The sequence below is a fragment of the Leptonychotes weddellii genome, chromosome 3, assembly GCF_054177405.1.
Source record: "Leptonychotes weddellii isolate Sample4059 chromosome 3, ASM5417740v2, whole genome shotgun sequence".
NCBI lineage: Eukaryota > Metazoa > Chordata > Mammalia > Carnivora > Phocidae > Leptonychotes > Leptonychotes weddellii.
In genome coordinates, this window is record NC_138371.1 from 16,849,765 (window position 1) to 16,866,363 (window position 16,599).

The 16,599-nt window shown below is 45.0% G+C and overlaps 1 protein-coding gene across 1 annotated transcript in view; it reads right to left on the reverse strand.

Annotated features, from left to right (window-relative positions):
- Positions 1-1,377: 1,377 nt before the first annotated feature.
- Positions 1,378-16,599, reverse strand: part of CYP27A1 (cytochrome P450 family 27 subfamily A member 1) — a 33,331-nt gene continuing 18,109 nt past the window's right edge. The window contains exons 2-9 of the mRNA XM_006742899.3: positions 7,238-7,428; positions 3,805-4,004; positions 3,481-3,678; positions 3,119-3,291; positions 2,427-2,593; positions 2,178-2,259; positions 1,885-2,097; positions 1,378-1,774 (exon numbers count right to left, since the gene is read on the reverse strand). Of these exons, the coding sequence (XP_006742962.1) occupies positions 1,655-1,774; positions 1,885-2,097; positions 2,178-2,259; positions 2,427-2,593; positions 3,119-3,291; positions 3,481-3,678; positions 3,805-4,004; positions 7,238-7,428 (1,344 nt within the window). The 3' untranslated portion in view covers positions 1,378-1,654. The remainder of the gene's footprint in view (positions 1,775-1,884; positions 2,098-2,177; positions 2,260-2,426; positions 2,594-3,118; positions 3,292-3,480; positions 3,679-3,804; positions 4,005-7,237; positions 7,429-16,599) is intronic.

Here is a 16,599-nt window from a genome sequence, read left to right on the forward strand (position 1 = left end):
AGCCTCTTCTCATTCAACAAACTTTTATTAATCGCCTCCTACGGGCTAGACACAGAGTTGGTCACCTGGATCCAAACTGAAAGGAGCTTGATTTGTGCCCTCCAGGGGGTGCACAGCTGGTTGGGGAGACAGTCGGGTCTCCAACACGGTCAACAGGCAGAGCACTCAGTTCTGTAACATGGCGGGTGGGGCGGGGGGAGGCGGGGAACACGAAGTGCTTGTGCTCCCCCAGAGAGGTCAGGGGAGGCTTATTCAAAGGCAGTGACATTTGAGCTGAGCCCTAAGGAAGAGCAAGTTCTCTGGGATGGCATCACAGTTGCTGAAGAGAGTGTTCCAAGGAGACGGGACATTAAGAACAAAGTATTGAGGCCAGAAAGAGCGGAATGTGCTCAGGTCTATACAAGGAATTGGGGTTAGGCTGTGGAAAGGGTTTCTGGGCAGGGAGTAGGGGTGGAGGGTAGGGTGCCAGAGTCTTCCAAGCCAGAGTAAGGACTTAGGACTTTGCTTCAGGGCTGAGAGAAGCCACTGAAGGATTTTAATAAGGACAATGACATCTTTCTTTTTTTTTTAATCTCACCAACATAAGAAATTCGACTTTAGTTTTCTATGACCCAGCAGAAATGTACCACCGGGGCTGGGACTGTGAGGCTGGGACTCATCGCCTCGTCAAACCCGCGGTACTCTCGGTCTCGCCAGCCCGCTTGCCTTCTGGTCGGCTTCCTGTGCTGAAGAGGCTGGAAAGCTGAGAACTATAATCCCCATACTGCCCTGCAGCTCGGGTTCCAGGCCGGCCCTGGGTTCCACCTCTCGGTTGTTTGTGAGACGTCGGTGGAAGGTGCTAGCAGGACAGAGGCCATGCCTCTGCTCCTCCCAAGGTCGCTGTGTCGCTGTCGCTTTGCGGGGGGCGGGGGGGAGGGGCAGTCATGGGCCAGGAGTGGGGTCAGGGAGGACGCTTTTTCTCCCCACCGGCAGCACTGACCCGGGAGACACGGAGGCACACTGGGGCCAGCAGCTGTGGCGACAGCTTCGCGACACTCATGCTCCTGAGGGCGGCCAAGCTGGTGCTTCCCAGGCTGACAGGAGCCCCGGGAGCCGTTGCTGAAGATCCAGCCGAGAACGCCTCCATCCATTCTGGCAGCGCTGCCTATATCAAAGCACGAGGGGGCCCCTCTTGGGGGTCCGGAGGATTGTTCTGCAGGTCCTACTCAGGCTGGGCTTCAGCAGCACCAGCTGAAGGTCCAGGAAAGCACAGGTGTTCTCACTTTCTCCAGAGGGAGAGGGCTCTGCCTCCCACAAGATCCCTAAGTGGGGAGAGGCTGTTCCCCAAACACAGCAAGGGGCTCAGATGCTGGGTCATCAAAGAGAATGACAAAGGTCTCCAATTATCAATACGAGTCCCTTTATTCTGTATTTTCTCCAAGGAGAGCAATGTGACATGGTGGTGGCCTTTTATCTGAGAAGGAGACATTCAAAGTGATCAAAGTGGCAAAAGCTCAGGGTTCTACAGAAAGTGCACTGAGTTTCTTCGACCTCCGGTGTCTGGCAGCCACCTTCTCCCCCTCCTGGTCTGAGACACAGCAGTGGCTAGGAATGAGTGCGCCAGGGAGAGAGAAGGGGGCTCCTCCCAGGAGGCACGGGCCCAGCGCGGCCCAGCTCAGCACTGCCTCTGCCGGAAACGTAGGCTGACCTTCTTATTGGGAACCAGGACAATGCGGGCCATGCTCCTCACCTCCCCTGTCTCGGGGGCCAGGACCACCTCATACTGCTGGATCAGCTGGGGGAGAACGCACGCGGGGCGTTAGAATCTGCCATCTCTATCCACTGCCCTCCTTTACATGCTCCTCCCCCTGGTCTCCACCAGCCCTGCAGCTTCTCCCCACTCACCCTTGACAGCAGCAGCTGCATCTCCAGCTCCGCAATCCTGCGGCCCAGGCAAGCCCGGACCCCATAGCCAAAGGGCACAGAGCCAAATGGATGCTGGACCCCAAGGGCAGCAGCCTGGCTCTTCCTCAGCCAGCGGTAAGGCTGGAAGCTCTCTGGCTGGGGGAAGATGTCAGGGTCACGGGACACCACATAGTGACAGAAGACAAACTGGGTCTGCAGGACAAGAATGGGCAGCACATCAGCTTAGGGCTACAGCGCAGCCCTGGGAATCCCAGCTCTTCAGCCCCACTCACATTCTTGGGGAAGAGGAAGCCATTGACTTCGATCTCCTTTTCCGTGATGACCCGGGAGTTCATGGGGACCACAGGGTAGAGGCTGCAGGGAAAAGAAGGTGCAGGTTTGCCTCTGGTCCCCCAGGTCCAAGTTCTTCCCACCTCACCCCTGGCCCTAGCCCTTGCTCCAGCCCACCAGCCCCCACTCCCGACTCCTGTCCCTGAGTCCTCCTCCGCATAGACCCTGTGCTCCCGGGAACCACCACCTACCGCAGGGTCTCCTTAAGCACGGCTTTGAGCAGGGGCATGTGGGCAAAGTCCTTGTGCTGGGGCACCTGCCCGGCTGGTACCACACCCACCACCTCCTTATGCAAGGCAGCCTGGATCTCTGGATTCTTTGAAAGATGGTACAGGGCCCACGTCATCGTGTTGGATGTCTGGGAGGCAGAAGGAGAGATGAAGTGAGGAGGGATTTCTAGGCAAAAGGCGAGTGAGGTAGCAGGAGGGGAGTGGGCATGCACCGAAAAATGAATTTGCCACGAGCATGGCAGAAACAGACACAGGGGCTCCTGGGGACTCTCCCTGCTGAGCGTGACTCAGGCAGGGTGAGGACCCACAAGACGGAGAATCATGCTCTAACAACAAGGAGATTGGAACAGAGAGAACAGAGCTCCCCATTTAAGTTACACCTTAAATAGATGGGAGAGGAAACTTCTAGCTGGCCCAGAGAGGCTCCAGGAGGTGACGGGATCCCTCTTACAAAAGGACCCTTCCCTGCCCGCCTCTGCCAGGTTGAATGACAGCCCCCCCGCCTTTTTCCTTCTAGCTCTACATCTAGGATACAGAAAGAGAGAAGCAGGTACCTGGAGGGACGAAGGTCAGGCTCAGGTGAGGGTAATGGGGAATTGGTTCAGGATAAGAGCTGGGAGCCCCTGGTCTCCTCGCTGGCCCCCCTCACGCACCGTGTCTACGCCCGCCAGGAGCAGCTCAGGCAGGCTGCCCATGGCCTCATGAGTACTGAGCTGTCCTCTGGTCAGCAGGAAGTGCAGGTAGCCAGATATCTGGACTTCATCTGGCCCCTTGGTCTGCAGCTGGATCTCGATCTCCTTGAGTTTCTGATCAATCAGCTTCTTCCCTAGAGGGACAATGGAGAACAAAGGGGGGCAAGGTCAAAAGTCATGATCTCCAAGGACCAAGAGCCACTCTGACAGCTGGTAGCAATGAGGTAGAAGGTCCTGGGAGAGACTGCTGATGGTACAGACCCTGGAACCCACTCCCCCACCCCCAACCCTAACCCCGCCACTTCCTTCCCCGGCCTCCTCACCAAAAGAGAAGATGGTGTTCCAGCCATCCAGATAGCGCTTCCAGAAAGGCAGCAGGGAACGGGTCCACTTGGGGAGGAAGGTGACATAGACTGAGTTCTGGAACATGAGCCCGACAGATGTGACGAAGGCCACCGTGTCCTCGGGGATGGGGCGCTCCAGGCAGCCGATGCGTTTCTCAAACAGGATGTAGCAAATAGCTGCCGGTGCACAGAGGCCGTCAAAGGCAGCAATGTCATGGCGCCTGGAATCCAGGGGGGCTGAGGAGGGGGAGCACAACCTGCCTCTGCCCCTGCCCACCCCAGCCCCTCTCCCAACAACGGTACCTTCCAAAGCGAAGTAGTAGAAATGGTGAGCCATGTCAGACACCTGGTCCCCCGAGGCACTCTCTGCCAGCAGCCGGTTCAGGTGGGCCACGAAGTCATCGATCACCTCATTCACGACATCGGTGTAGAGCGCAGCCTCCCTCGGCTTCAGCATCCGCTGGTTCAGAGTGTGGCGCAGCTCGTACCACTGCTGTCCTTCCCTATGGAGAAGGGAGGAAGCGCACACTTGTAAGCAGCTGATGGAGGTTAGATGGGATGCATTCTTCCCCCTGCCCTGAGACCCCAATAGAGTCTAGGAAAATCTCCTAGATTTAGAATTATACAATCACTGAACTTCGAAGACCAGAATCTTCAAATCACAAAACTTCAGAGTCTCACTACAGCACCGTGGAAGTAGTCAAGGTAGGCATCTGGAGCCAGACTACCTAGGGCCAAATGACAGGTCTGATGATTACTGGCTGAGTGACCTTAGGCAGGCGACCTAACTCCTCTGTGCCTCAGTTTCCCCTTCAGTGAAATGGGAATAATAAGCATGCCTATCTTGGTAGGGTTCTTTGGACGATTACAGTGCTTAGATCAGAGCCTGGCACATGGTGAATGCTTAATGAATGTTGACTATGATTATCTTAGGTTGATACAACTCCAGAATCTTCTGTATGTGAAATGAGGAGGAAGTGCAATCGTTCCAGTCCTTCTGTGTGGAGGATGAGGAATAAAGGAGGAGCAAATCAGGGTTCCTGAGAAGCTCAGATTCTGGACCTTCATGCTCTGCTTGGCTCAGTGAGCCAAACGGACAGGGAGACCCACCAGGCTGATGCCCCAGGTCCTCTTGCTACAGTCATCCAGTGAGGGGGTTGGGTCCCCACCCTGGTTAGACAGGGATGCTCACGAGGGTGGGAACATGCTTCCCACAGGGGGCTTCAGGTGCAGGGACTGTCCCCACCCACAGCTGTCCCCCAAACCTGTTACCTTCCCTAAGCAAGCTGGGCATGGGTCAGTTTTGTAAAAGCTAGCTGTACAGTAGTAAGTACAATATGGCCCAATTTTAGAAAGAAGAAAGGAAACCCTATAGATCCATATGTATATTCGATTGTTTCCACATAATGTAGGGAATACCCACCAAACTGTCAGGATTACTTAGAAGAATGGGATGGGAGTGGGCGGTAGGGAGACAATATTTTATTATTGAACTTTTTACAATAAACATTACTTTTGAATTGTAAAAACCAATAAGGTATTTTAGAAAGAAAGATATTAGGGGCACCTGGGTGGCTCAGTGGGTTAAGCGTCTGCCTTTGGCTCAGGTCATGATCCCAGGACCATGTCCTGGGTTCGAGCCCCGCATCGGGCTCCCTGCTCATCGGAGAGCCTGCATCTCCCTCTCCCACTCCCCCTGCTTGTGCCTCTTTTCCTCTCTCTGTCAAATAAATAAAATCTTAAAAAAAAAAAAAAGATATTAAAAAGGCTTACAGCAAGAATCGGGGGGTTTTTATTTAGAAAAGTATTTATTTAAATGAACCTCAAACCTCAGGAGTTTTCTTTGTTATGTTGGGAAAAGCTGCAAAAAGGTCAACTGAAAGTGCTGCTGAAAAAGAAACAAAAACCAGAATAGACTCATTTACTGGAACTTCAGGGTGTGGGTGCTTCTCCAAGAGGAAAAAATTCTCCCAATAGCAGCAATCAGATTTGCAGAATTTAAATGAGAACATTTCTGTGGTTGTTAAAATATTTCCTGGGAGAAAAATGCTTCATAAAATGAGATTTTAAAAAAATGTATATATATACACACACATCTCTATATATGTAAAGCAAAAAGAACTTATCATTGGTTAGCAAAATAGCTTTAAAATACACATATATGGTATCATATAATTAGGAAATTGGCTGTAGAGTGAAAAACTATAAATAGATAACTAGGGGTATACATAATGTTCAGCTCCAATTCTAAATCCTGAGCCATCAACTCTAGTGGTGACCTGACCTGGTGAAAACCTAAGACCCAAGTCCTGCCCTCAGGGCCAGACATCAAGTTAAAGAGCTCTGGAAGGACCAGACGCTCGATTCTCTTCGTAACTTTGAATAAAGGGCTCATTAATTGCTGCAGTTCTGAAACTGTCCACCTGTGAAGGAACCACAAAAAAGACACAAATATGCGATGGGAGAATGAACATAGAGGCATCAAAGACAGATGAAATGCACCCTCCAACCGGTTTGCTTCCTTTCCAAAAGTATCAAGGCATTAAGTTCTTAACTTTCAGAATCAGAGAGATCTATTCCACCACTTACTAGTGACAAGTGATGCCAAAACCTCTCCAGGCTTCAGTTTCTTCATCTATAAAAGGGGATAATTACACTATCTACTTCAGGGACTTGTTGTGAGAATAAAATGAAATGATAAATGTAAAGAGACTAGCCTGATACCTGGCATGTTATTAACACCTGCTTAGCTACTATCATTGGTCCTGCTACGATAACCACCATCAGGATCAACTTTAATCCCTTAAGAAATGATGAAAGCATGAGATGTCAAGCAACTAGGGAAAATAAGTCTTTCATTATTTTTGGAGCTCTGTTAACATACTACAGCAAAAAGAAATCTGTAATAGGGTGAAAGAGGTGATGGGGATTAAAGAGTACACTTATCCTGATGAGCACTGCGTAGAATTGTTGAATCATTCTATAGTGTACATCTGAGACTAATATAACACTGTATGTGAAAAATACTGGGATTAAAATAAAAAACAATTTTTTAAAAACCCTCTAATACACCCAGTTACAACCTGTAGCATCAGGAATGGTTCATCACCAATGATTCTCAATGGTTTACCTCAATTGGCATATGCATATATAACACATTCAGCCCATCCTTGAATTTGTCACTGCGAAAATAATCTTAACTTTTCTGGGTGTAAATTCAAGGCAGAAACCTACATCTGTCTGTGTATGGAGAGCATCTGTGAAAGTTATATCCAACAACAAACCTATAATACATAATTTAGGAAATATTTTTAAAGTTAAATTCAGCCTTCCTAACTAGTATGGTGATGATGTTTTTTCAACTATAAACAGATACGTCCTATTATGATTCAAGTTGGTATATTTTCAACTACAATGGAGAATAATGGAGCTGGAAAAGTCCTAGAGATAGTTTGGAGATATTCCACTCCAAACTTCCCATTTTACATATGAGAAACATAAGGCCAAGGAAGAAGGAAATTATTCCTTTGTCCAAAGTTATACAATATACTAATGGAAAAGATAATGAATGGTCCCTGGGCTTCAGCCCATCCCAACCACTGCTTTCTAGACTGAGTATCAGGCTCAGAGGATGCAGGGAGAGCCCACTCTGCCCATTATCCACTGGCTTCCCAATACCACTGTCCTTGGGCCTGGCCCTGAGGCCTTGCACCAGTCCCTTCAGGCCCCAGCTCACGTGGTAAAGGGCCCATAGGCCAGGCCCTGCTGGTCCCGGTGCTCCTTCCATAGTTCCATGTCGTTCCGTACTGGGTACTTGCCCTCTTGCCGCATCACTTGCTCCAGGAGGGGGGCACTGGCCAGGTTCACATGGGTCTGAGGCCCTATGCGGGTTACCCACATTGGACCATACTTGGCCTTGTTCAGCACCTGTGGGGTTCAACCAAAGCTGAATAACCATGGCCTATCCAGGCAGGCATTTACTAGAGAGGAGATGCGATCAGGGAGTATCTGATAGTCACACCAGAGTAAGTGGGCTGGGCCAAAGCACGTTCTATAGGAGGTAGGCACTAGGATGGCCTGTGGTTCTCAAAGGAGAACTCCGAAAAAAATGGGTACACAGGAGTTAGAACACTGAGAGCACCAAGCATCTGGTAGAACTGGTGGAGTTGAAGTCCTTGGAGAAATGAAATTTAAAAAAAATGGGATATGTGGCAAACTGGGGTCTGTATTGAGGTATAGATGTTTGGGGTCTGAGATCTTAGAGAAATTGAACCCTTTAGTGAGGTATAATAGAATGCCTACAGCTCCTTCATAGAAGCATTTAAATCTAATGCAGCTTGCTGTCAATGAGCTAAAGATAAGTATCTCATATAATCAATAAGAAAAAAGAAACACAACAGAAACTCCAGGAACAACAAGAAGCTGAATGAGAAAGCCAAGATTCAAATATGAAGTATACTTTGTGGTATGATTTTTATTTATTTATTTATTTATTTATTTATTTATTTATTTATTTTGAGAGAGAGGGACAGTACAAGCGGGAGGGGCAGAGGGAGAGAGAGAGAGAATCTCAAGCAGACTCCATGCTGGGCTCAGAGCCCGATGAGGGGCTTGATCCCAGGACCCTGAGCCAAAACCAAAAGTCAGGCGCTTACACCGACTATGCCACCCAGGCACCCTGGTATGAATTTTTTTTAAATAAAACAATTTATTAACTGTGTTAAGTAATATGATTCTCAAATATTTTATCTTAGAATTTCTAAAGCACTTGACAATTGATACCCATAGCATCTATGAAATTGACATGAGTATAATGTTTTTAGAGTTATTGAAAATGAGGAGGGAAATAAATATATTTTGGGCTTGGGGGGTAAAACTTAAGAAGAATCCACAAATAACTGAGGCTAAATTTACTGGCTAAGTTACACCTATAAACTTAAAGAATATGAAACATAGTGTTTTCCCAGGTACTTCATCTTTCATAATTTGTTACTGAAAAGATGTTAAGAGGATCAGAATCTGCTCCAGTACAGAAATTAGACCAAAGCATTTCTGTAAAAGATGTGTTAAATTATAGAAAAGAGATCTTTCATTCAAACCATAGAAAGAAACTTCACCCAGCTCCTGGTCCAGAAAAACAGCAATCTTCCTGGGTTTTACTATTGACATTAAAAACTAGATTCTCCCAGGACCAATGTGACCCGATTGCCCTCAATATACTACTGAGTTGTCCAGAATCCGTCCTGAACTAACAGCTGATTCTGTCAGGTTCTAGGAAAACAGCCTCGACAAACCCCCAACATCTTTTTAGTTTTGTTTCCCACTTCTACCTCCCAGTAATGCCTGCCAGTGTGGTCTGGTTTTGAACAGATGGTTGTCTGGAAATTAGTGATTCTTGGAGAAAAACAGGCATATTCATACATTGCTGGTGGGAGTTTAAAATGACACAAACCTACATGGAGGATGGATGTCTACATAATGGAATACTATGTCACCTTAAAAGAGGATGAAGCGGCTTCTGGTGTAATAATATGGAACGATGGATCGTAATGTGGAAAGACAGATAACCAAGGTAGACTGTTAAATGGAAAAGTATGATATCTGCTGTCTAAGAAAGGGGGGCCAAATAAGAATATACAGCATTTACATTTGCTTTTATAAAGAAACACTGGGTTAATACATCAGAAACTAACTAAAGTTACTACCTATGGGCGGGTGGACGGGATGGCAGTGAGAGGCAAGACTGCATGATGTATATCTTGTCATATTGCTTTGAGTTTTGAACTATGAGAATGAATTCAACTTTTTCAAATCTAAAGGGAAAAAAAGAAAGTGCCTTGTGAAATAATGAGTCACCTGCCATTGATCAGGTAATTCCAGAAAGCAGGAAAGGCTTGCCAAACCTCTCAATTCATGTATATACTCCTTAGATTTGTAACGGGGCCCTAGCTTTATTCACTTTGTTTATTTCTCGTAAAGGTTCCATTTTTTAAAAGTACTTATATGGGGGCGCCTGGGTGGCCCAGTTGGTTATGTTCCAACTCTTGATTTCAGCTCAGGTCAAAATCTCAGGGTTGTGGGATTGAGCCTCACGATGGGCTCTGCAATGGGTGTGGAGCCTGCTTGGGATTCTTTCTCTCCCTCTCCCTCTGTGCAACCCCTCTCTCTCTGGCTCTTAAAAAAAAAAAAAAAAATGAAAGTCCTTATATGTCTGTTTTCCTGTACTGAATCCCTTAGGAGAATTATCCTAAATGTAAATTTTAATTTGTGTTTCCAGTTGATTCATTAATGATATTAATGACATAATAATAATGATAATAACAGTAAATATTTCCATGGAGCTTAGCATAAACCAGACACCGTTCCAAGTACTTTACTTAGTTAGAAATTCAGTCCTCACTACAGCTGTATGAGGGGGTGTAACGTTACCACAATTTTGTAGATGAGGGAACTCAGGCCCAAGGAGGTTGCCCAAGGTCACATTACTGGGAAGCAGAGGAGTCAGAATTCAAACTAAGACCACCTAGATGGAGGTCATGCTCTCAACCACTTACTCTACTGATCCCTGAGAAAACTGACTATGTCCTACTAACCAGAAACAAACTTAGGCCCTTTAAAAATATGCATTATTTAAAACCAACATAACTATGCAATAAATCAGGGTTCCTCACTGCACTACTGACATTTGGGGCTGGATGATTCTTTATTGTGGTGGACTGTCCTGTGCACTGTAGGATGTTTAGCAGTATCCTTGGCCTTTACCCATGAGCATCTCTCTGCCCTCCAAGTTGTGACAATCAAAAACATCTCCAGACATTGCCAAAATGTCCCCAGAGGGGCAAAACCACGCAGGTTGAGAACCTCCACAATAACCCCAACCTTTTTGTTGTTGTTGGTGGTGGTTTGTTTATTTGCTGTTGTTTTGTAACCCCAACCTTTTAATACGACTCTAATTCCTTAATTTTAGAGGACTCTTCTTAAGAAACAATATCTCATTTTGAAAAAAATACTTATCTGAAGTTTGGTTTCTTTTCCTTGTGTTAAGTTCAAATACAATTACATGCAACAGTTTTATAAAAATGCAAAAGGGGTTATCGTTAAGTCATGGTTTGTAGATAGGTTACTTCCTTCTTTATACTGTAATTTGCTTTTCAGATGTTCTTCCATGATCTTGGAATCAGAAAAAAAAATTCATGTTTTAAAAGACTAGAGCAATCATCATTTACTTGGGGACTGGCTTCTTCTCCGGAATCCAAAGCCTCTGGCACCTCTCCCTGGCTGTCAATTTCCAGGTTTCTGAGACATTCCCCCCTTTGCGTAAGCTATGCTTTCTTCCCTCTTCTTTCATGTTCCTCTTCTCAGTTTACTCAGTGGAACTTAACTGGGATCTATTTATGTAAGAACTTATTTTAGAAAGACACCAGAATACTTGCTGAAAGAGTGAGCTGTGTCTGTGAACCTACCATTAGGCCGTAACCTGAGCCAGTTAGAGAGCCTCAAGGTTCTCAGATAAATCCTTGTCCAAGTGCCACTCTGCAGAACACAGTCCCCTAGGGATCATCCTCCAGGATGAATGGGAGGGGTAGCTTCCACCAAGTGAGATTCTGAAGGGGGAGAGTGATGAATTCACTCAACATTCATTTATTGAGCTCATGTCCTTTCCTTCTATACTGATCTCGGGGCTGAGGATACAACTGTGAGCACAGCAGGAACACCTACCCTTACAGAGTTTACATCTTAATGCATGAGCCACACAGTGGAGTTGCTTATAAATTACTCCCTAGTTATGTCTTGTCTCCTCAACTAGATGGAAAATCTTCGAGGGCAGGAACCACGTCATACTTCTTTATTGCTTCCCATATTGCTTGACATACCACTAGGCACATTTTAGACACTTATTGTTTAACAGTTGTCAATAAATCAGGTGGAGAAAAAAGGTTGCAGACAACACAAGTTGCAGACAGAAACAAAGACACACAGAAAGGAGGTGGGGAAGGAGATTCACAGGAAACTGGTAACAGTGGCTCCAAAGGAGTGGCCACTAGTTGTAAAAGCCTGGAAGAGTTATCTGAAAAGGAAATTAAGAAAATAATTCCATTCAGGATTGGATCTGTTCTGGACTGAATATTTGTGTTTGGGGGAATTCATATGGTGAAGCCCTAGCCCCCCAGTGTGGCTGTATTTAGAGATGGAGCCTCTAAGGAAGTAAGATTAAACAAGTAATTAAGATTAAATAAGAGTGAGTCCCTGATCCAATAGGATTAGTGTCCGCATAAGAAGAGACATCAGAGAGCATTCTCTCTCTGCACGCAGACACCAAGAAAGGCCATGTGAGGACACAGGGAAAAGGTGGCCGTCTACAAGCCAGAAAGAAAGCTGTCACCAGAAACCAACCATGCTGGCACCCTGATCTCAGACTTCCAGCCTCCAGAACTGTGAGAAAATAAATTTATATTGTTTAAGACACCCATATTTTGGTGTCTTATTATTACCTGTCATATTTTGTTATAGCAGCCAGAGAAGACTAATACAGAGCATCCAAAAGAATAAAATACTTAGGAATAAATTTAGCCAAGGAGGTGAAACACTTGTACACTGAAAGCTACAAAACATTGCTGAAAGAAATTAAAGAACTAAATAAATGGAAAGATATCCCATGTTCATGGATAGGGAGACTTAATATTGTTAAGATGGAGTACTCCCCAAAGTCTACAGATGCAATCCAATCTTCACCAAAATGCCAATGACCTTTTCTGTAGAAATGGAAAATCAAGGCCCTGACTAGACAAAAAAAATACTGAAAAAGAAAAACAAAATTAGAAGATTTACACCTCCTAATTTTAAAACTTACTACAAAGCTACAATAATCAAAACAGTGTGGCAGTAGCATAAGAATACACATATACACCAATGGATAAGAACTGACAGTTCACCATCTATGGTGAATGGATTTTTGTAAAGAGTGCCAAGACCATTCAATAGAGAGAAGGAAGAGCCTCCTCAACAAATGATGCTGAAACAACTAGATAACCAAGTGCTAAAGAATGAAGTTGGACCCCTACTTCCCTTCACATACAAAAATTAACTCAAAATGGGTCAACAACCTAAATATAAGAGCTAAAACTTAAAACTCTTAGAACAAAACATAGAGGCAAATATTCATGACCTTGGATTTGGCAACAGATTCTTCAATTTGACACTAAAAGCATGAGCAATAAAAGAAAAACAAAAGATAAACAGGACTTCATAAAAATTTAAAATATTTGCACATCAAAAGATATTATCAAGACTGTGAAAAGACCATTAATAGAATGGGAGAAAATATTTGCAAATCATATGTCTGATGAGAGTTTGATATCCAGAATATACAAAGAAGTCTTAAAAAAACCAACAATAAGAAGACAGCTCAATTTTAAAATGGTTAAAGGATTTGACATTTCTCCAAAGAAGACACACAAATAGCCAATAAGCACATGAAAAGACATTCAACACCATTGGTCATTAAGGAAATGCAAATCAACACCACAATAAGATACCATTTCACACTGACTAAGATGGCTTTAATCCAAAACAACAGAAAATAACAAGTTTTTGGTGAGCATGTGGAGAAACTGAAACCCTTGTACACTGGAATTGTAAAAATGGTGCAGATGCTCTGGAAAACCATTTGGCAGGTCTCCAAGGTTATACATTGAATTACCATATGATCCAGCAATTCCACTGCTAAGTATATGCCCAAGAGAAATGAAAACATATGCCACACAGAGACTTGGACACGAATGTTTACAGCAGCATTATTCATAATAGTTGAAAGGTGGAAACAACGCAAATGTCATCAGTTGATGAGTAAATAAGCAAATTGTGGTCTACACATACAATGGAATATTATTCAGTCATAAAAAGGAATAAAATATGATACATGCTACAATTTGGGTGAATCTTAAAAACATGTGCTAAGTGAAAGAAGTCAGACACAAAAGGTAATTTACTGAATGATCCTTTTTTTTTTTTTTTAACGTAAGCTCCACACCAGCATGAAGCCCAATGCTGAGCCTAAACTCATGACCCTGAGATCAAAACCTGAGCTGAGATCAAGAGTCAGACGCTTAATCGACTGAGCCACCCAGCCACCCCTGTATGATCCTTTTTATGATTTATCTGGATGGGCAAATCCATAGAGACAGAAAGCAGATTAATGATTATCAAGGGGCAGTAGGAGAGAGGAATGAGGAGAGACTGATTGGTGACAGGGTGTTTTTCTGGGGTATTGAAAAAGTTTTGAAATTAGGGCGATGTAGTGGTTTCATAACACTGAGAATACACTAAATGCCACTGAATTGTTCACTTTAAAATGATTAATTGTATTATGTGAATTTCCCCTAAAACAAAACAAAACAAAAAGCCCAGAAGTTTGTGATATTTTTTTTTAATGAATTTATTTATTTATTTGAGAGAGAGAGAATGAGAGAGAGCACATGAGATGGGGGAGGGTCAGAGGGAGAAGCAGACTCCCTGCCGAGCAGGGAGCCCGACGCGGGACTTGATCCAGGGACTCCAGGATCATGACCTGAGCCGAAGGCAGTCGCTTAACCAACTGAGCCACCCAGGCACCCAAGTTTGTGATATTTAAAACCTTCAGGGGTACCTGGGTGGCTCAGTTGGTTAAGCAACTGACTCTTGATCTCAGCTCAGGTCTTGAGCTCAGGGTCATGAATTCAGGCCCCAGGTTGCGCTCCACTCTGGGTGTGGAGCCTACTTAAAAAAAAAAAAAAAAAAAAAAGCCTCCAGAGCCTCAGCAAGAACCTGCTGTGAACAAAAAATTGCCCCTCAGAAAAGAGAGAACAGAAAGAGGCTAAGGAATGTTCCCTTGAGTTGGTTCTTCCTTGCCTCCAAGGTTTTCTCTCTTGTAGATCAAGGAGGAAAGAGAATCAGACCAACCGTTCCTTTCTGCTGTCAGCTCCTAACCCAGGACAAAGGATCAAGCTTTGGGGGATATTTGTGGGTCTGTTTATTTGTTCCGGGAAGAACATAGTGGCAGAGTCTCTGAAAATGCCCTCTGTTGTGCTAAACTACTGTGTTTACAACTTTCCCAAAGGACAATTTGGCAGGTGATACATACCAAACCTCTGAACAAAATCTTTTACACAACAATTCCATTTTAGGGGTTTATTCTGCAGAACTAATTCAGGATGGGCATGATATTTAATGATAGATATATCTGTGAAAGCTTTACAAATAAAAAAAAAATCTAAATATATAACAGTAAGGTTCAGCAAATTCTGGTGAAGCTATACACTAGAACACTATTCAGCCATTAAAAATTATTATAGGGCGCCTGGGTGGCTCAGTCGTTAAGCGTCTGCCTTCGGCTCAGTTCATGACCCCGGGGTCCTGGGATCGAGCCCCACATCGGGCTCCCTGCTCGGCGGGAAGCCTGCTTCTCCCTCCCCCACTCCCCCTGCTTGTGTTCCCTCTCTCGCTGTGTCTCTCTCTGTCAAATAAATAAATAAAATCTTTAAAAAAAAAATTATTATAGAAGTGTTTGTTGATATAGAAAGGTATGCATATTTATTTATTTTTAGATTTTTTTTTTTATTTATTTGAGAGAGAGAGAGACAGCATGAGCATGGAGGAGGGGCAGAGGGAGAGGGAGAAGCAGACTCCCCACTGAGCAGGGAGCCCGACGCAGGGTCGATCCCAGGACCCTGAGATCATGACCTGAGCCGAAGGCAGTTGCTTAACCATCTGAGCCATCCAGGTGCCCCCATATTTATTTTTAATAAAGGGCAGGTTTACCAAAGAGAGTATATGGTGTGCTTTCATTTAAAAAAATATATATAAATGTTGATGACACATCGGGGAAAGTGTGGAAATCTATTCACCAAGGATAAGCAAACAGGGATAATGCTTACTTATCACTAAGATCAGGTGTCTGTATTTATGTATTCATTTCACAAATGTTTATCAAGCACCTATGTGCACAAGGCACTGTGACCTGTGCAGGGTTTGGGGATTATGGAAGTTTTGGATTTTCTTCTTTTTGTGTCTTTATATCTTCTGATTTCTCTACAATAAACACACGTTAATGTGTGCAGAATATTGTTTAATATCTGAAAATTACGTCAGCCATGTCGAAATGACATTTTCTCCTACAGGTGGTATGCAGTCATAAATAATTAGCACATACTCTTATTTATGTGATTTTTTCCAAAAAACAAGAGTACTTTTTAGAGCAAAAAAGAGCCTGTTGCTGTTGTGTGTTTTTCTCTCATCCACAGCTGGCAGGATCAGTGCAGGGAGCAGGGACTGCCTGGCAGGAGATTTTGTTCTAGTTCCAGCCCCAACACTAACAGGCTTTGTCACTTTACTGGATGACAGCTTCACTATGGCACCCTCCCGACCTTGTGTGTATCTATACACACAAAGGCTGGAACCCAGCCTTCCCTGGGTCTTTGGGCTGAATGCCCTGTGACCCTCCTGGGACACCGGAGGACAGGAGGCCGACCAGGAGCCTCCACAAGGACACCTAGCACTTGCCTCCCTATGTCCCCTGGGAGGCCGTCAGGAGACCTACAGCTTCTCCTCCAGGCTCTGATGTGTGCTTTCTGCCCCGCATCCCTCAGGAAAGAGCTGCAAAATATAACGCCCCCTAGCTGAAATCTAGAAGGGGCACTTCCACCATGGGGTACCCCTTTTGTTTCAGGGTTGTCCTTCTGCATGTGTGGGACAAGGATCTTGGGGAGCTGGCACCTTTGGCTTATTCTTCTTTTCACTGACTATGTAAGTAATGAACTGTCGAAATCTAAATGTGGCCCGTGACATCTTTACCAGAAAAATCGGTTATGTCTTGGCCTTGCCTTGTCTAAAGAGTGAACTGGACACATTTGGTGCCTAACATGGGGCTGCTAAGGTTACAATGCCCTTTTAGAGAACTGGGACGTGGTCAGGTTTGGAGACAAAGCAGAACCCATGATCTAGGAGCACATGTTCTGGGTTAAGTGTGTGTTGGGGGGGGCGGGCAGGGAAGGGTCCTCCCACTGGTGGATGGCATGGGCCAAGGTAGGGGAGAGAAGGCAGAGGAGTAGGGGTCTTCCCACT